Genomic DNA, 20,349 nt, shown 5'->3' on the forward strand with positions numbered 1-20,349 from the left:
ACAAGCTAGCTCATTCACAGCTTTTAATTCATTTGGGTGTCATATTTTAGCAGGTAACCAGTTTTCACCCTTTGCAGCCCTCTGGCTGCACCAGTCCTGTTCCAACTTTTAGCATCCACTGAGACACTCTGTTCCCACATTTTACAGGTGGCTTCTTGTCCTTATTCAAACTAGTCTCTGTCGCTTATCTAAAATGTTGCTAGTACAGTGACACCTTCTGCCAAGTGATACCCCTCCCCACATAAAAATAACTCATTCTAAATCCTTAGCAGCAGCAACAAATTCGATGAGAACTATGAAACCCTTTTAGGTATTACTTGCTTTCTTGGCAAGTATGTTCTTTGGGTGAGCAAACTGCCTCCAAATGCTTTCCTTTCACAGTAGCGACAGAAAGGCCAGCAACGTAAAACTGCATGTAAGTCGACCTTTGAACACGATTTGAGCTGTGTGGGTCCACTTTTGTGTGGGTTTGCTTCAGTAAACACTGTAATGTATTTTCTCTCCCTTCTGACTTTCTTAATAACATTTTCTTTTCTCTAGCTTACTTTATGGAATGAATAAAGTACCAAATACGTATAACATATACAGTATGTGTTAATTGGCTGCTTATGTTACCGGTAAGCCTTATGGGCAACAGTAGGTGAGGTTTTTAGGGGGTCAAAAGTTATACATGTGTTTTTGATGATGCCAGGGGTTGGCACCCCTCACCCCCAAGTTGTTCCAGGGTCAGCTGTATGTATTATATATCTGCTTTAGCACAGAACTTCTGATCATGTTTTATGTTAAAGAAGTGAGTAGTTTTAGCGAACATGCTTTAGGCGACTCTGAGACACCACATAACTCAGTAAGCTGGTTCTTACTGTACACATCGAATTTAGATTTCCCTTCGAAAATTAAGACAGGTGAAAACCCCTTTTCCTTCTGGACTTTTAAACGAATGAGCTTTTTGTTTGAGAGCAGTTTCAGGTTCACAGTAGGACTGTTGAAGACAGCACAGGGAGCGGACCGTCACACCGCCTTCCCCGACTGTTAACACCCTTCGTTATTGTGCTCATTGGCTGCAACATCATCTATATTTTTGACTTCGTTTTTAAACCAGGCAACCCTAAACAGAGCTCCGTTTTTCACTGGCGGAATTGACCTGGGGCCGAATTCAATACGTTGTGATTCTAAGTTGGATTCCATCCACGAGAGTTTAATACAGTTTAATGACTGAAGTTCCACAGGGACTTGACAGAAAGAGGGATGGGAGGCATATGGGGGGACATGTGAGCTCACATCCTCAGAGAGGGCCCCCCGCTGCCCTCCTGGAGGAGCTGAAACTTACCAGCTCAGGCTGGAGCCAGGCTGTGGCCTGGGGGAGGTCAGAATGCATATTTCTTGTTGCCAGGACAACAGGCAGGGAGTTTTAGGCCCATTGGGAATTCTGCTCCCCCTCCCCACTCCCCTCTCACAGAGCTTCTAGCTGGACAGCCTCTGAGCCCCCGGGGAAATCATGCCCACTCTTCCCTCACCTCCTCCAGCTTGGAGCCCACTTGTCTAAGTTGCAAGCTCCTCTGACTCCATGTGTTCCTGCCTCAACACGTCCAGGGAAGCCAGCCTTTGAAATCCTTGCTTCTCATGTTCCTGCACCCACGGCACCTCTGGGTGACCTGCCTCCTCCAGGGAACCCTCCTGGACAGATGTACTTTGAAAAGGTCCTTTCCCACCTTGGAGCTGCACAACGTCCATTCTTTATCCCACACCCCAGGCTGCAAAGTGTGTCTTACAATTATTTTTAGCATGAAAAGAGAAAGTAGACTGTCATTTTGTCTCCTCAGAAATGAGCCTGGGGGTCAGGGACAGAGTCCTTCCCCTGCAGAGGTCAGCTTGGTGCTCCTGATGGGAACCGGGGGCCAGCATGCGGAGGAGAGAGGGCTGCACGCTTCCGTAACTCGGTGGTCAGACAGAGAAATGAATACTGCCTTCCTCTGCAGGGGGAGAGGAGGAGGCCAAGCCAATTTGGCCAAAAGACAGAATTTCAGAATATTGAGAAGTTGATGCAATTTATGAAGGTAGGTACAGCAGGAATCCCAGAGCTAACCAACCTGCCGAATAGGGCCGGGACAGGCCTGTGAGGAAGAGATCAGGGGAACGTGTACGGCCACGTATTTTGCATGCTGATGATGCACACTGATTTATAGGTGAACAGGTGTGGCTAAAGACTTGAGAGAGCACCCTATACTAACCAGACTGACCAGTCCCTGCTGACTTTGTCACACTGCATCTACTCATGTGGCAAACTGTCCTTTGGAAAGGTACAGTTTCAAATGGCCTCACATTTTGAGTTATCTTGGCCCATTCAAATGATGAGGCTTCTCTCTATCAGTAATCTAACCCAGTAAAGTATTTAAAACTCCTTTAAAAAGCTGGCTGCAAAGCCTTCCTGCCAGCCTTTTCGAAAGCAAGCGGGCTGGCTGTGACTCCCAAGGCCCCAGGCCTGCTATGCAGGGTTGTGCACTAACCTTTCAGGCCGTGGTCCGCATCACCCCCGTGGTCTTGCAGCAGGGTGTAGCCCCCCTGAGAGGGGAGATCCTTCCTGTCCCCCAGCCCGTAGGTCCCAGCATGATCTTCCATCATGTTGAATTCCTGGCGGGGCTCGGCCATCCTGGTTCAAGGCCCACCTGGGGAAGTAAGATGGGAGGTTGAGGCTGGGATGCTGAGATGAGGCCAAGTGCTTGGCGGGGGTGGGGTGGGGGACAGGGGGCGCGAGGTGCCACCTCCTCAGTTGATGGCAGACCTACCTCCACCTCTCCACTTCCACCTCTCCAGCTACCAGATGTCCAGCCTCATCCCGAACTCTGTATCCCTGCCAAAGTGTTGTTTACCTGTGCGTGCGCACTTTTAATCCACCACCATCAGGTTAGTCCCTATTCAGAACCACCTGATGGGCAGGTTCGGCGGGTCTGACCTGTTATGCTCAGCACTCTTTCCACTTCACTAAGGTGTAACTGCTGCTGACAGGAGTTTGATGGCTTTTTTCAATGCAGAGGGCAGGAGCACACAGGAGAGGGCAGGCACCAGCGGGCACTCCAGGTGAGGAAAATGGGGCGTAGAGAGGCACGGGTTGTTCGAGCGCATGTGGCCAACTGCACAGCAGAGCCACCTCTTGACCGGTGTCCTGATGCCCCCAGGTCCGAGTTGGGTGGCGCCCCAGTGGCAATCCACCGAGGCACACCAGCCAGGGCCATTTAACAAACTTTTCTCAGTGGCACACGGGAGCAGCCGAAGTGGGTCAGTTGTTGAGGGAGGAGCTGATAACACAAACTGGAGTGGGCAGGGCCTTTCTCCTTCTTCCCTTTGCAGGCATCTAGCTCTCTAGGTTCGGTGATCAATTAATAATGTCTCCGTGGGCAAGAGGTGGAGGGCACACCTGATATCATGCATTGTCTAAGTGAGTTAGGAGTTGCAGAATGTTTTAAAATCCACAGTCTTGTCTCTACAGGTGTTGAGCAACTCATGTAAATGGTGAACTACAAGGCAGATGGCGCACCTGGGGCAGGCCCTCCACATAACTCTTCCAAGACTGATGTTGTTGGTGGGACAGCTGGCTTCTGGCACTGTGTTTATGAGGTCTGTCCAGAAAAAGTCCAGCCATTGTTAATAAATGAGAATGGTTTGTGTGACATCGATGTCACCTGGCAGCCAAGGACAGTGCACTGGAATGTGCATGCGCGAACCACGATGACTTCACTGTACTAGTCAGTGGGGGCAGCAGACGCCCTTGAGTGAGCATATGTACCGTGTGGCGTTGCATTCACAATGACTGAGCGAGTAGAACAATGAATCTACGTCAAATTTTTCATTAAGCTTGACCATTCCTCTGCGGAAACTATTTCAATAATTCAGAAGGCCGCAGCTATGGGCAGCTGGTGATTGGCAGCTTCATCACGACACCATGCCCACTCCTGCATCACGCCTGTCTCGTGCAGTTTTTCTGGTGAAACATCAAATCACCCAGGTGACGTAGCCTCCCTACAGCCTAGATTGGGCACCCTGCGACTTCCAGCTTTTCCCAAAACTAAAACCACCTTAGAAAGGAAAGAGATTGCAGACCATTGATGAAATTCAGGAAAATATGATGGGGCAGCTGATGGCAATTAGAACTGTGTGAGGTCCCAAGGTGCTGACTTTGAAGGGGACTTAGGTGTCATTGTCCTATGTACGACGTTTCTGGTATCTTGTATCTTCTTCAATAAACGTCTCGATTTTTCATATTACATGGCTGGGCACCATCTGGATAGACCTCATATACCAGCTGACCACTGACATAACCATGTCCAGCTTTGTTCCTCTCCCTTCTAGGCAGGGCACACTCGTGTGGGTGCCTGAGCTCTCTTCTCCATCCATGATGTAGAATAAGATGCTGGCAAGATCTGGTATGGTCTAGGAAGGTTTTAAGAATGAGGTCAGCAAGACCTCTGCTGGGTGAGGCAGCTACTTCTTAAGAGAAGGGGCACCTATTCATTCTGATGGAGGCCCTTGTCCCTCGGAGAGCTGCTGGGAAAGGCATCTGAGACTGAGCTCATCCAAACCTGGGACATCTCCCCAAGAATGGGCAGGACTTTGTTTTGGGAAGATAAAAGCCCCCATTCATCCCTTAAGTTTGTGATATTTAAGGTGGTGATATTCTCTGCTCTGAGAGATGCTGATGATCTGCTTCCCTTAGAAAGCCCCAAATCAGAAGAACTCTGCTTCTGAAAGGCTCTAGTTCCATTATCTGAGAACTCAGCTACTGCTTCCCACCCAACTCTAGGAAGTAACGCCTTCCTCACGGCTTCCTGGTGCAGCCTCTCCCAGGAAGTCCTGGGTTCACCACTGCCCAACTGTTCATCCCTGGGAATGGTCCACAAGTCACCTCATCTGGCTGACTCACCAGGAGCTCCACCCTGGAGGGATGGAATTGGCCCAGAAGCTTGAGGCTTCCCAAACTTGCTGGAGACATTATACCTGGCCCAGGTGAGGCGGGCCAGCCAACTCAGACAAATTTGAGGAGCCCCGTGGTATTGTCTTGAGATTTGATTGATCCCTTTCAATGGCCAAGTTTACCCTCCTGGAACATGGCAGATGAAGGTGTGTAGGTAAAAATCTGATGTGTTGGCTTCCTCTTTCACACAATGCCCATTTATAGCCTGTGCTGCTCTGTCCCGGTCTCAGTACGCATTGTGATGACTGAGTGAGCACTTATTTTTTGAATAGCATTAACCCTTTGTCCTATTTGGGGCAGTTTCCCCAGTTGGCTGCCTTTTATTTTGGTTTCTTACAGGTTCTGACTGACAGTTTTAATTTTTATATACTCAAATCTATTTTCTTTTGTGATTTGTTTCATTGTTCTATAATACATAAAGATCATTGCCCTGGCTGGTGTGGCTCTGCGGACTGAGCGCTGGCCTTTGAAGAGAAAGGTCACCAGTTTGACCCCCAGTCAGGGCACACACCTGGGTTGCGGGCCAGGTCCCCAGTTGGGGGCGTGCGAGAGGCAACCGATCCATGTGTCTCTCGCACATTGATGTTTCTCTTTCTCCCTCCCTTGCCCCTCTCTAAAAGTAAATAAGCAAAACCTTTAATACAAAAAGATAATATTTTCCTCTGTTTTTAGTGATCTAATTCTTTGTACTTAGTTTAGCTGCCGCAGGAAAGCAGACGTTGACAGGCACATGCGTGAGCGAGCACGGATGGCTGAGCCCAATTAAACTTCACGTGGACGATGAAATTGGAAAGGCATGTCATTTTCACGTGTCAAGGCGTGTCATGAAATAGCATTCCTCTGTTTTTCCCTATCATATGAAAATGCAAAAGCCATTCTGAGTTCATGGCTGGGTTTGGCCTGTGGGCCATAGCTTACAGACTCCTGCTTTCGGCTTTTCCAGTATTTCTTCTCTCCTAATAGTACAAATAAATAAAATAAATCTGTAATGTAAGTCTTAGCAAGAATCATTGTGCATTTTGGTCACCAGCTATATTCTCAGTGTGGCTTTTTGCATTTGATGCTGGGTTTTCTTCAGCTGCTTCTAGAGTTTTCCATAAGATTTCAAGTCAGAAGCGATAGAACTAAGGGTCATTCCTGGGGCTTGAGGCAGCAGCCCATTGTTCTGGGGACGGGGGACGTGCATCCCTGGTGCAAGTCCTTCAGCTGCCAGGCTGCTCGTCCGGCCCCGCGGGGCAGACAACAGGGTGGTGGGTCTCAGTGCCCTGGCTCCTACTGATCCCCCCGACACACACACACCAGCACCACCCCTCAGGGCTGGAGAAAGATGCACCGAGAGGAAGCTGAATGAATTATATGGGCTGCTGGAGAAATTAAATCATCCTTAAAAACAGGCAGCTATTCACTACGCAGAATAAATGAACCGTGTGCTTCTCCAGGGCCAACATTTTCCTTTGGGGAGAAAAGCGGAATGCATGGGAAGAACTCCCTAAGCAGGGAGGCTCACACGCCGCCCCCTCCTGCCCGTCTGAGACAGCAAGTCCGTAGGTTTATGGATCTTCTGATCAATGAGGCCACAAGAGCTGTCTCTTCAGCTAGACTGGGCTGGGCCACCAGCCCCCTGCTAATGTCTTGGGACCTACAGGCCATGCTGAGAAAGACAAGTTCATGTCTGGAGCATCCCTGAGCATCTACTTGACTTAAACAGAAAATAGAACCCAGAGGGGGGTTGTCCTTGGAAAGCACAGTGAAGTCACTCTTCCTCTTAGTTGTAAGACAAACACTGAGTGAGCAAGTTCCTTTGGGGTGGGACCTGTCTGTGTCACTTACTGCTGCAGCCCCAGGGCCTGGTACACGGCCCCTGTCAAAGAAGGAGTTTGCTCTGTGCGGGCCCCTCACAGGCGTGTCACTGGACCCTCCCCGCAATTCTGTGAGGTAGCTATTGTCATTGTCATTAGCATAGATGTTAAGATTGCCATTGGACAGATGAGGAATCTGGGAAGTGACCTGCCCAAGGTCACAGGGCCAATAAGAGGCGATGCCCAGGTGCAGAGCCTGCATCCGATGGAGCACTCCACTGCCCCTCGTTGCCTGTTCTTCCATCTGGATCATAAAATGTTCCCCAACTTTCTGTCCAGCACAGGTCAGGGTGTGGAAGGAGCATTGTCCAGCCTTCACACCCTGACCTGTGTGACCGAGTCACTTCTCTCAACCTTCTTCCACAGAATGTTACTCAGTGACCTCTGAGCTCCCTTCTTGCCGGGACAGTTTATTCTAAGTGGGCCCACTGGGCCTGTTTCCTTCGGCTTGGGAGCCCCGGTGGTGGAGGTCTCTAGCCCAGGCCTGGGCAAGAGGCAGGAGCCCTGGCATCTCAGCCCTGCTCCTTCCTTTCCCATCCCTCCCTGAGCCCCGCTGCCTTCCTCCTCAAGAGCCAGGGCAGGACAATTTCTCTGGAAGACCTGGACAAAGAACATGTTAACCAACTGACCGCTGGCACAGCGCACACTCTGGCCCTAAGCCTTTCATGCCAAGACAGCAGACTGAAAACACACAAATAAACTTGGCCCTGAGGTGGGTACACGGCCCAGATTAGACATGGTCATCACCCCCCAGATCCCTGTAATCTAAGAGAGACGCACAGACGGGAAAATAAACACACCAAGAGCTGTCTTCCTTTGTTTTCTTATCCTTCTAAAGCAACCAGTCTCTCCCTCTCCTTCCCCCTCTGCCTTTCTCTCTGATTTCCTACCTCCTGTTTTCCCAGGCAGTGACTTAGAGGCATCAGGGTGTAAGTTAGGAAAGAAATTTTAGGAGGAGCACAAAAATTAAAGCTGGAAACTAAAATAAGGCAGTTCTTAGGGACTCTTGGAAAAGTGCAGCATCCTGACCAGAGAAAACATGAGCCCGAGGCTCCTGGAGTCTGTCCCGGTCATTTTGTATCTGCGTAAACTGAGGGCCCTGATGGGAAGGGGCCTATGGAGTTGTTCTGGTGCCCTGTCCTACAGGCCCCCCCCATCCTAATGCCATCTTGCCAGGGGCAGAGTGGTGGTGAGGCAAAGACAGGGAGAAAAGTGTCCCCAGCGTTGGGAGGGTCAGTGCAGGTGAAGAGAAGATAAGGGAAGCGTAAAGGATTATGTCTCCCCTGGCCCCCGCTGCCCTCTGGGATGCGGGAGGCAGTTTTGACGTCCCGCTTGCACCCTACCCAGGCCTCTGCTCCTGCCCAGCTCTCCAGAGGGCCTGTGGGTTTCATCTGACCTGGGGTGGTCTCTGCCTCCAGGAGGTGAAGACCAAGCAGCCTTCCTATGCCTACCACCACCCTTCCTGTTCCTCCTAATTTTCTTACCCACGGCAATGCATTCAGGTAATGCGTATCAGGTTCCAGGATGCTCCCTGAGTAAGCCCGGGCAGCACTGGGCACCCTTTTGGCAGTTTTGGAATATTAATAGCATCTGTTTATTTGAGCCCTGACTGATTCTAAGCCAGTTCCAGGGGCTTCTGAAAGAGAGCATCTCTGTAATACAACAACGGCACGAGAGGGAATTGTTGTTCTCCCTTTCTGGTTGAGGAAACAGGCTCAGAAAGGTTCAGTAACTTGTTGAGAGTCACACAGCTTGTGAGTGGCAGAGCAGAATTTCCAACTCTGATCTTTTGATGCTAAAACCCATCGCTACTATGTCACACCAGTGCCTTCCCAACAGAAAGTTAAACAAACACAACCCTTCTCCTCATCCAGGACTTGGGGAAATGACCTTGTCCCGCCTGGAGTTAGAGGTAAGGGAAAGCCCACGTCAGGGGCAGGTTCCACACCCGGGCTCAGCCCGGGCTCACCAAGCTCCAAGCCCGACGCACTGCTCCCACACAGTCCACGCTCCCGGGCAATCAGCGTCTTGTGGCTGAAACCAGCGTGTCCACCACCCCATCCTTCTCCGGTGGCGGCGCCAGGTGGGGCGCTTCAGGGCTGAGCTGCAGCCCTCGCTAGGGGGCAGCAGACGCCCGGCCGGCGTGCCCACTCACAGCAGCCCAGCCGGCCCATTAGCTTCTGGCGGGGGAGGGTGGTGGGATGACCCGGGCAGCTGCTGGGCCGCCCACGGTGACTCAGCGGAATCACCGCCAATAGGCCCGGTGGCTCTGTTTCAAGGAGGCTCGCCCCTAGACCTCGTCAGGTTAAAAACCCAAACTGGAGTGATACTGCACAACTTTGTGAAGCTGCTGAAAACAGTGAATTGTGCGCATGAAAGGGTGGATTCGGTGCCGCGTGACAAACCTCAATAATGCTGTTATTAGAAAACAGACCTCCTCGGTGCATCACTTTTAGAGAGCAGAAGATTACGTAGGGGTAAATCTAGAATCCAAAAATAGCCTTAACATGAATGTGTTCTCCAAGATGATCTTTGGCTCCTGCATTCAACCTTCTCTGCTCTGGCCCCTTTTTGTGCACCGACAGGGATCTCACAGGGCGCATGGGGGTGGGAAACAGGATTCCTCCTGGTTGTAGGAACCGTGTTTCAAGCATCTCCAGGTGTTGACTCATCTAATTCACACAACCGCCTCCACTGTTACGCACGCTTCTACAGGTGGGGAAACCGAAGCACACAGAGGGGGTAAGCGGCTCCAGGTCTACCAGTGGGTTGGATTGTCATGTCATGGATTCAGGGCTCAAGACCCAGGCAGTCTGGCATCGGAACCTGACCTCGGTAAGCCATCCGACACCACAATTAAATCAAGCAGTGATTGAAATACCAGTTTAGGAATATCTTTGAAAACTTTCTCTTTGTGTTTACATTCTGTTCTTTAACGTTTATGGTCCAACCATTTTACTTTAAGGTGTAAAGATGAGTGAAAGGGCAGGCGTATGGTCTCCTGAGCTGAGGTGAAGTCCGGGGCCAAGGTCATCAGGAAATCCCTGTACTCAGGGAGCAGGGAGCCAAGTTGTCCCTAAAGGAAGAAGGGCCCTTGAGGCTGGATCCTGGCAACTCTAATGCTTCAGACGCTCTTTGCTAATGGCCGGCCGGTCCCACCTGAGAGTGTCTGAGGAGCTGCACTTCCTGTGGTCACATGTCTTCTTTCCTGCCCTGCCCCCCACCTCCCCCACCTGCCCCTCAGCTGGCACCCAGCACAGGGAAGTCCTCGGTGAGACTTGCTGGAAGGAAGACAGCATGGCAAACCGCAGAGGAGCTAGCTCTCAAGGGTGAGCTCGTGGTCACGTCACATCATGGTGTACCACAGAATGTTCTAGAACCACAGCTGAATAATAAGACCCAGATTTCAAGCAGAACTGCCAAATTAAGTGGGGAGAAGATAAAGGAGCCCGCAGAGAGGGAAGATTTATGTTGGGGAGAAGAATCTGGAGTAATCCCGGGCCTCCATCCAAAGAGGACAATCAACAATGGTAAGGCAGCGTGAATGGGGGCTGCTTTGGGGGAGGCGGTGCGCTGGGCACACAGGATGGGTCGAGGCTGATGTCAGCGACCAATGCCCGTCATAGGAAAACTCCCAGATTGGGTCTGAGAGGACACTGGTTTGAAGCTTAAGGTTTCTGTTTTGATTTTCGCACCGAAGGCCTCTCTCCTCCTCTGTAACTGCTGGGGTAGCCGCATAGCTCTGTAGCGTGTCAGGGCCTGAGCTCGTGCTTGGGTGGCCTCTGTTTCGAGAACTTCAGCAGTTTTCCCTCGCACCCCCTTCTCGGTGAGTTTTTGACATCAGTCCTCAAGGAGGGCAGCACTGTCCTGTGACACCCTCCTGGGGGGTGGAGATGGCTGCTGAGCCTCTGTCCCTTTCAGGGACCACCCCCATGTCCCTGGTCACCACGTTAATTCTGCCTGAGATAAATTCCCTGAACTCAGAGCACTAAATGGATAAAGGGGAGTCTCTTCTGATGTCAAAACCAAGAAAACAGAGGAAAAACCTGCTTTTCTTGGACAAACCACTCTTAATCTCGAGAGAGAAAGGGGTGTGTGTGTGGAGAGAATTTATTCTTTTAGAAAAGTGCTTCATACTCATTATTTAAAAATTAAATAGAAAATGTGAAAGAGGAAAGCAAACTAACCACTGTTAACATTTTAGGGACCTTCCTATGCATATAATTTTCCCTAAACCAGTTGTTCTGTAACCTATTTAATTCACTCGATAACATGCTGCTAGGGATCAGCTTTACCTTAATTTCTGGCTGATCTTCAGCGGATACAATTTGTTGTGTCTCTGCCCTCTAGATACAACAGGCAGCAAATGGCCTACAAACCAACACACCATTACACTTCAACTGTGCTGGGGCGGGGCTCTTACGTTTTAGCCATCCATGATTTCCCCTTAATAGGAGGGAATGGTCCCACAGCCCGGCACTGTCTGCACGTTACAGTGCATTTCATCCTCAGCAATCTACGTGAAGGAAGGAATGCTGTCATCCCCACTTTGTGCATTGCTGCTGCTGCACAAAGTAGAGGGAGGCCGAGGGAGGACGCACAGGCTCTGAATCTGCAGTCCTAGCCTTCAGTTTCGCACTGGGAGGGTCTTTGGAGACCTCCACTACCAAATCAGGAAGCCCTACCCCAAAGCCCTAATGTAGGAGGAGTCATCCCAACTACACCTTTGTGAGGTGCACGAGCATCCCAGCACCATTATGCAGCAGGGGAAACGGAGGGACAGAGAGGCAGAGGGACCTCCCATGGATGTAGAGATAGAGGTGGATTGGGGGGCAGAGTCTGGTGTTTGGTGATTTGCTGGCTAGCTTCGCCGAGACATGGGGAGTCTTTTGTGAGTAAGTGCTGGAAATGTCTGTGGGTGGGCGGAGCGATGTTGGGGACGTGAAGACACTGTATGGACTGAAGAAACTATCTGAAAAAAAAAAGAATTTCAACACGACTTTGGAACCAGGTGTAATCCAGGTGTACAACTATCTGGCTCAATTAACACTGACACATCAGAAATTTGAATCAGCGAGAGACAGAAAAATCAAATCCAAGGGCGCACATTTAGTGTCTGGGCCCCAAGAATGTATTTCAGGAAGATCCCAGGCAGCCTCTGTTCATTGCAACATGTCCATTACCCAGGAGAAAGGCCTGGACAACATTTGTGTTCAGAAACAGAAATCACAGCCGCAGATGGACGGATAGGAGAAAGAGCAGATGAAAGTAAAAGCTGTCAAGCCCTGGCTGCTGTGCTCAGTGGGTTTAGCACCGGCCTGTGAACCAAAGGGTTACCAGTTTGATTCCCAGTCAGGGCACATGCCTGGGTTGTGGGCCAGGTCCCCAGCAGGGGATACATGAGAGGCAACCACACATTGATGTTTCTCTCCCTTTTCCCCTTCCTCCTTTCCCCTCTCTCTCTTAAAAAAAAGCCACCAAGAAAGAAGTAGGGAGAACTTAGACACTAACAGGAAGTGACATTCTACTTGGAATAGGCAGTTGTTCATTTCTCCAGTTCTAGCTGGATACTCCACTTGATCCCGACATCTGATGATGAATGGGCCTCCTTGGTCAGACTCCTGCCTCAGCAGCACTGCGGGTGCTGGGAGGTCTCCCAGAGGCACCCTCGGGCCCCTTGCCAAAGAGCATTATGGGTTCTCAGAAGCACCTGCTCCTCCATCAGGCTGTTACTGGGCTGATTAATAGCACTTAGGCTGCTGCCTTCTTAAGGCACTTTGAGAACCCTGCATAGCCTCTCCCTCAGAGCAGGGGCTGGGGAGGCATCCTCCACTCTGCCTTCTCCATCCTGGTTTGCTTCCCCTTGGACCTGGGGCTCTCCCGTGGAGCAGGGCCCCATGACCTGGAGATGCCATGTTTGTGTCCACCCCCACAGGTGTACTGAGAGGCTGCTCACCCCCACTCCTTTTATGGAGTGTACCAAGTCCAGCTTTGTTAGTTGGATGAGTGACCAGACTCCCTGAGCCCTTGGCTTCCAAGGTGTAGTTTTGGCTCCAAGTCTTCCTGAGGGATGCTTGTTCCTGGTCCAGATCTCTCCATGCATTGGGATGGAAAGGATGCCTGGTGCACAGTCAAAAATCCTGAGTTCGAGGCTTAGTAGGGACTACTCACTAGCTGGACAACACTGGGCCAGTCCCTTGGATTTGTCATTTATAACATAGCTATGATGACACCTGCCTCACAGGGTGGCTGTGAGGGTCACTAAGAAACGCACGAAGCAGCACTTTAGAGAACCTTAATGTCCTAGACTGATGTAAGGGGCCATTGTGATGACAGGTGAGTTATGAGCAAGAAGATGCCTGAAGATGGGGAAGGGGAGGCTTAACCTGAAGGGATAAAATTAGGGGCCAAGACAAGTGCCCTTGTGCCTCTGCCCCGAAGGAAGGGGAGTACAGGCGAGAAGAGAAGAGAGAGGACAGTCCACGGAGAGAAGTGAGGGGTCCTTCTAGGAAGGTCTCGAAAGTGCTGGTGCCCAGACAAAGCGATGGTCAAGTACAGAAAGGATGTGTAAGGTGATTTGGGGAGGGGCGGAGGGCCCCAAAAGGCTAACAGACAGTCTCAGCTTGCTGGGAACACGCCCAGGAGCAGGGAGGGAGGCGGGGGTTGGGGAGGCCACAAGGAATGACCAGAAATGGGCTCTTTTGGCCATGCCATTTCATTAGATGGGAACAACAGGAAGAAATGGAGGAAAGAGGAGAATTAGGAAGGAAAGGCGGTAGTGTTTAAGATGTTTTCATCTCTATTTTTTGAGTCTGAGGGCACCTTCTGGAGGACTTGGGGGTGGGGATGGCGGGAATCGAGTGCTAATCAGCACTTGTCCCTCGGTAATGACCGACTTGGACGCAGCAGGGCCTTGGGGGATGGAAAACAGTGTCCTTTGAACACACACAAGAAGGGCCACACTAGATCAAGCGCACCATCCCCAAGTCTCTCTCTGACAGAGGTGCCCAGGCATCAGGGCCAGAGGTGACGACAGTGCAGTTTGGGGTTGTGCAGTGCATGCTCGGGCCAGGTTGCCTTGGCTCCACTCTGCATTCGCTTCTTACTCGCCGGGTGGCCTTGGGGCACTCACTCAAGCTCTCAGAGTCTCCAGTGCTCTGTCTGTAAATTGTGGGAGTCAATGATTAGTGGAGGTCGAGGGCATAGAACTGGCACTGGCTTTCGGTAAACACGATATATACGTGTCAGCTGTGGTTGTTATCGTGACAGCCATTCATTCAGCCAAACCTTTCTGTATCCTGTTTGTATTTTCAGACTGAATAGCTTCTCAGGGCACAGAGCTCCACCCAACTTTGGATCCAATGACACGTGGTGCCCGTTGGCCCTCCCAATGCAGCCGCTGGCCAGGCAGGGCAGATGGTGTACCCAGTGAGCTCACCCCCTGGTCCCGTGACGCCTGGAGACAGGGCCAAAACCGTGTCCTGGAGCACCCTGTGTGTGGCTGAACCCTTTGTACGAAGCATGGGGGAGAGACACACTGGCAGAGAGAGAGAGGCTCGCCCTGCATCACCGAGTGGAAAGAGTTTTAGAAATGTGCACATACAGAATGCTTTTTTAAAATATATTTTATTGATTTTGCTATTACGGTTCTCCCATTTCCTCCCCTTCACTCCACTCCATCCTGCCCACCCCCTCCCTCCCACATTCCCCCCTATAGTTCATGTCCATGGGTCATACATATAAATTCTTTGGCTTCTACATTTCCTATACTATTCTTACCCTCCCCCTGTCTATTTTCTACCTACCATTTATGCTACTTATTCTCTGTACCTTTTCCCTTCTCTCCCCCTCCCACTCCCCTATTGATAACCCTTCATGTGATCTCCATTTCTGTGGTTCTGTTCCTGTTCTAGTTGTTTGCTTAGTTTGCTTTTGGTTTTGTTTTAGGTGTGGTTGTTATAACTGTGAGTTTGCTGTCATTTTTACAGTTCATATTTTTGATCTTCTTTTTCTTAGATAAATCCCTTTAACATTTCATATAATAAGGGCTTGGTGATGATGAACTTCTTTAACTTGACCTTATCTGAGAAGCACTTTATCTGCTTCTAAATGATAGCTTTGCTGGATAGAGCAATCTTGGATGTAGGTCCTTGCCTTTCATGACTTGGAATACTTCTTGCCAGCCCCTTCTTGCCTATAAGGTCTCTTTTGAGAAATCAGCTGACAGTCTTATGGGAACTCCTTTGTAGGTAACTGTGTTCTTTTCTCTTGCTGCTTCTAAGATTCTCTCTTTATCTTTAATCTTGGGTAATGTAATTATGATGTGCCTTGGTGTGTTCCTCCTTGGGTCCAACTTCTTTGGGACTCTCTGAGCTCGCTGGACTTCCTGGAAGTCTATTTCCTTTGCCAGATTAGGGAAGTTCTCCTTCATTATTTGTTCAAATAAGTTTTCAATTTGTTGCTCTTCCTCTTCTCCTTCTGGTAACCCTATAATTCAGATGTTGGAACGTTTAAAGATGTCCCGGAGGTTCCTAAGCCTCTCCTCATTTTTTTGAATTCTTGTTTCTTCATTCTGTTCTGGTTGGATGTTTCTTTCTTCCTTCTGGTCCACACCGTTGATTTGAGTCCCAGTTTCCTTCACATCACTATTGGTTCCCTGTACATTTTCCTTTGTTTCTCTTAGCATAGCCTTCATTTTTTCATCTAATTTGCGACCAAATTCAACCAATTCTGTGAGCTTCCTGATTACCAGTGTTTTGAACTGTGCATCTGATAGGTTGGCTCTCTTCTTTGCTTAGTTGTATTTTTTCTGGAGCTTTGATCTGTTCTTTCATTTGGGCCATTTTTTTTTGTCGTGGCGTGCCTGTTACATAAAGAGGCGGAGCCTTAGGTGTTCACGGGCGGGGCGACTCTGGTCACTGTGCTGTGACGCTATACGAGGGGGAGGGGCTAAGAGGGAGCAATGGCGCCACTCCACTCTCTGTCCGACTTTAGTCACTCCCTCCGCTATCCACACTCAAATTGGGCCCCTCTAGTGCCGACTCCCAAAGGCATGTGCTTGTGCACACTCTAGGCCCCTGTGGGTCTCTCCAACGACCTCTCCTGTGAGGCTGGGAGTTTCTCCTGCTAACACCTCAACCCCCACGGGTGTTTTCAATCAGAGGTTTGAGGCTTTATTTCCCCGCACTGGAGTCCTGGGTTGAGAGGTCTGCTTCACTCCCCCGCAGTTCCTCCCGGTTTATCTATGCGTGAATGTGGGGCCTCGGGGTCTACTAGCTGCAGCCTGGCCTGCCCCGTTCCACAGTCTGCCACCTTGCTGGGTCCGTCAGCCACCGCCTTGCCGCGGTTCCTCTCCACCCCTCCTACCGGTCTGGATGAATGTTTCTTTTTTATCTCCTTGGTTGTTGGACTTCCATACAGTTCCAATTTCTGTCAGTTCTGGTTGTTTTTTGTTTTTAAATTGTTGTTGTCCTTTTTTTGGTTGTGCAAGGAGGTGCAGTGTGTCTACCTACGCCTCCATCTTGGTCGGAAGCCCAGGATTCTTATAAAAAGAAAATAACGTATATAGGATGTGTGCAGAACAGAGGTTTTCCGTGGGAAGGAAAGTAGAATTATGGAGACTTTCTCTTGTTGGTGTCTACTTTTTTGTTTTATTAAACTGTTTTATAAACATGGACTAAAAGCAATAAATACACTCTCTTTTTGGCAAAACAAAACACCTTGTAACAAAGCCACAGGTGTGTCCCATGGTATGACGCTCCCTTCATTCACAGTACAGACTGTCCGCTGCCACTGCCCTGCTGGACAAGGTGGCCAAGACACTTAGCATTGATTCTAGGCATCGGGGCCACTCTGTGATCAGTCACGGAGACAGTGATTGCTTACAGTGACAGTCTGTGCGCATGATTCTTACCTGGGACTGCAGGAACACCACCCCAGGTACCCGATGGGGACGACACCTAGGGAAGCATGGGGGTCCTGGGTGGGAAAGGGTGGCCAGCCAACAGCTAGCGCATAGCTGTTCAGGTGCACATTTAATGAAGAGAGCCACAGATCCCTCTGCAATGTGATTCTGTAAGATCTAGTGAGGGGGAGGGGTGTCGAAACACTATGCAGAGCTGCAGTTGTTGCAAAAGGAGACTCAAAATTACATTTCTTTTGCTAAATCTAAAAAGATGGATGCCCTTCAATCTCTGCAAGGCGAAGGGTTGGGGTCTCCCAGAGCTCAGTGTGTGCAGAGGCCGAGAGAGGCTTGTGCACACACGCCAGGTGTCTCGGTGAACTGGGAACACCGCACTCCCTCACTTCCGAAGAATTCACCGCAGTCTCCCTGACCCCACCTCTGTGGCACTGGGCTGGAAACGCAAGCATTCTCGAGACATGAGTAGGAATCAAATCACCTCCTCATCCCCCCTCCCCTCCTCATTCGGTCCAGTCTGTACTGTTGTACCTGTCACTTCCTACTCTAATTGAACCCCATTAGTCTCCCTATTGAACTGTAAGCTCCTTCAGGGGGGAGGAGCTTAGTTTTCACCACTGTAAATAACTCAGTGCAGTGCTTGGTATGGGCTAAGTGCTCGATACACCTTCATGAACGGATGAATGGAAGAATGCAGGCTAACGGAAAGCCACTCGTACTTTGAGTGACATGTGCTAACCACCACACTCTTTCTCACTTCCAGACATGCTGGTTTCCCCGCCAGGGAAGCCGCCTCCTCTACTTTCCCTCGCCTTTGTCTGGCTAACTCGTACTCCAGCTTCAGGCTTTATCAAAGCAGTCATTGCTTCTAGAAGCCCTTCCCACCTGCCAAATTCCCTCACATGTGCCCCTAACGAACACTGGTGGCCTGGTGCTGTAATTCTCCAGTTACTTGTCCCTGGGCCTGGAATGTTAATGCTGTGAAAGGGTGAAGACAACATCGTGTCTTCAGCACCGGGCCCCAGGCCTGGCGTGAGGCTGGCCTGCCATCAATGCTGCTGAGCCAGTGAGGGTGTGGGGTGGAGAGACAGGTTTTGGTGGGATGGAAGAGGAGATGTGGCAACATTAATCACTGACACTTCCGAAGCCCAGAGTTCAGAGTCTATTTCAAAACTGACAGCCAGCCTGTTCTCTTGTGTGGGCCTCCCTGTTCCCTGGGTACTCAGGCGGCCCACGTGGCTCTCACAGCCGCCTGGGTGTTCAGGAACACACCTGGGATTAGCCTGAAACAGGAGCTGCCGTTGGGAGCCGTCCAGAGGTGGGTAGTTAATGATGCCATGGCAGGAGGACCTTCTTCCAATCAAAAGACAGAATCTGGTTAATGAAGAACAATGCTTTGTGCTTAAAAGGCACAAATTCAGACCCATCCATTAGTTGCTTCGATTAGGATCACTTTTAAATCAAAGCTGCCAAGCCCAGGATGTCAGAAGCATCTATTATTCAGAGACAGAGAGAAAAGTGGACTCTTAAGTGAGAGCCTCGCCAATCACACACGCTTGGAGGTAGCTTTGGGAGCTGGTTCAGAGATGTCAGCTGTGTGATAAATACGGTTTATAGCGGCTTTCTGTGTGCAACATGCGTTACTGATGCTGTGCTCAGGGGCTGTGTGTGCTGGGCCCCTGCATGTGCACGTGCGCCCTCCAGCCCTGAAGGTGGCCCAGGGTACCTGTGGGCAGGAGGGCGGGCCAGGCAGGGAGAGGATGATTACACAGGATGGAGCGATCACACTGGCCCAGTCCTGGCGGAGCAGCGGGGGGGACCTCCGGGACCAGGGCAGCGAGCAGATTATGAGGACAGCATGTACCAGCCCCCACCAGGGACCCAGGAAAAGGGACAGATGCGCCACTGCTCTTGGATCTATTCAGTCTGGCCAGGGAGAGGCATAGGCAAATACTGAATGACAGAGGGATAATTTCAGAGCCAAGTGAGCTCATGGCCAACTCCATTTGTGGAATGCAGCCTCCCATGTGCTCCAGGCTGGACAAGGGGATGGAAGACGTGCTCCCTGCCCTCTCAGGGTCTGGTTTGAGAGGGGAGACAAAGAGATAAATATATTCCAAGGCCACAGGTCAGAAGAGAGAGAGCAGAGTGGCTCGTGTGCCCACACTCTGTGGTTCGGTGAGCTAACTATGGACTAGGTGCTAGGGTCAAAGGCTGGAGCAGCCGAAACGAGTGGGGTAAAGACAGCTGGAGAAGGCTCTGGAGAGAGCCTTGAAGAGAGGGCATGTGTGGAGGGACACAGTCCTCCCTCTAGGCTGGAGAGGGGCTGTGATAGGGTCATTGTCAGACCAAGGGGTCATCATTGGTCAAAGAGGTGATAGTTGAGAGACCAGACATTTTGGAGGAGCCCAGATCAGAGTGATGCAAAGCCAGGTGCCAGCTAAAAGCCCTGAGCCAATATCAGGGGAACAGCTCCCTAAGGAGCCAGAGCAGCCAACAGGCTGTCTCTGGGACAGTCCTGTGTGCTGGAAATAAACAAAGAATGGCAAGCCTGCAGCCTGGGGCCCAGGAACTGTGAATTCCTGCACAGTCCAAATTCCTGCACCACTTCTGAGTTCCGAGGGGATGGGGCAGCAAGTGGGCTGGCTCTGGCTGTGTGCCCACATCTGACTGTCTTTCCAGGGTGACCCTTAGACCAAGAGCAGCAGCGGGTTACATAAGTAAGCTGCAGAGAGGCCAGAGCTTACCCATTAGAAAGGTCTGCAGCAGCCTACAGCCTTGTGAAGGCTGGGAAGGGAAGGAGGGCAATGGTTGGGCTGGCGGGTCGAGGGCGGAGATAGCATCCCAGTGCCCAAGAGGGGGAGGCCCTGTTTCCCAAGGGGATGGCAAGGCCCCTTTGGAAGGACAGTTCTCAGCACACAATTAGCTGTCCATGTCAGCCAACCCCACCACAGCCAGTTTCCAAATTCTGGTGCTGGGCTCTCGGATGCAGCAACCTTCCCCAGAGAGGGCTGCCCTGTAAGGCTGTAGCTGTGGGCAGTCACCTCCCAGTGACACTTATGCTCTTCCAGCCAGAGAAGGACAAAAACACGTATGATTACCTAAACAGAAGAGTTCCCTTTGCTCTTCCCAATTATTAGCCTGTGGTTGTTAACCAGCTGGTAGGAGCAGAGGTCCTTTTAAGAGGGAAAAAGTCAAAAAGACCTTGGGGTCAGGGCTGTCTGGTAGGGAAAGAATTATCCCACTTTGCAAAGGAGGCAACAGAGAGGCTAAGCAAGTTGCCCAAAGTCGCCCAGCTAGTCAACAGCAAAGGAGGATGAGCAATTAACTTCTACCTCCTAGAGCAGAGAGCGCCTTTGGCTGTACCATAGTCTCGGAAAGCAGGTTTCTGTTCTCCAGAGAACTGGTGACTTTACGTCGGCCTGGCTGTGTGCTCCAGTCCATCCTACACACGTGCTCTCGCCAGGGGCCACCAGCAAGCGCAGGTCTAGTGGCTGAGGAGCTGGCAGAATGCGCACTCTCATCTGAATGGCTGATGATTTCATTCGGGAGACTGTCCAAGAAAAATTTCTTTAAAGTTAAATTAAAACCCACAGTATAAACTA

The 20,349-nt window shown here is 50.6% G+C and overlaps 1 protein-coding gene across 17 annotated transcripts in view; it reads right to left on the reverse strand.

Annotated features, from left to right (window-relative positions):
* The window catches only part of MAPT (microtubule associated protein tau), a 90,028-nt gene that overhangs the window by 41,201 nt on the left and 28,478 nt on the right, over window positions 1-20,349 (reverse strand). For 16 of the 17 annotated variants that reach the window (XM_045182188.3, XM_045182186.3, XM_045182184.3 and 13 more), the window contains exon 2: window positions 2,505-2,663. In XM_045182188.3, coding sequence (XP_045038123.2) covers window positions 2,505-2,646 — 142 coding nt within the window. In that variant the 5' untranslated portion in view covers window positions 2,647-2,663. Of the gene's footprint in view, window positions 1-2,504; window positions 2,664-2,783; window positions 2,868-20,349 lie in introns of those variants that run through there. The other variant, XM_045182185.3, reaches the window with a different exon arrangement.

Source organism: Desmodus rotundus, chromosome 9, assembly GCF_022682495.2.
Source record: "Desmodus rotundus isolate HL8 chromosome 9, HLdesRot8A.1, whole genome shotgun sequence".
Classification (NCBI taxonomy): domain Eukaryota; kingdom Metazoa; phylum Chordata; class Mammalia; order Chiroptera; family Phyllostomidae; genus Desmodus; species Desmodus rotundus.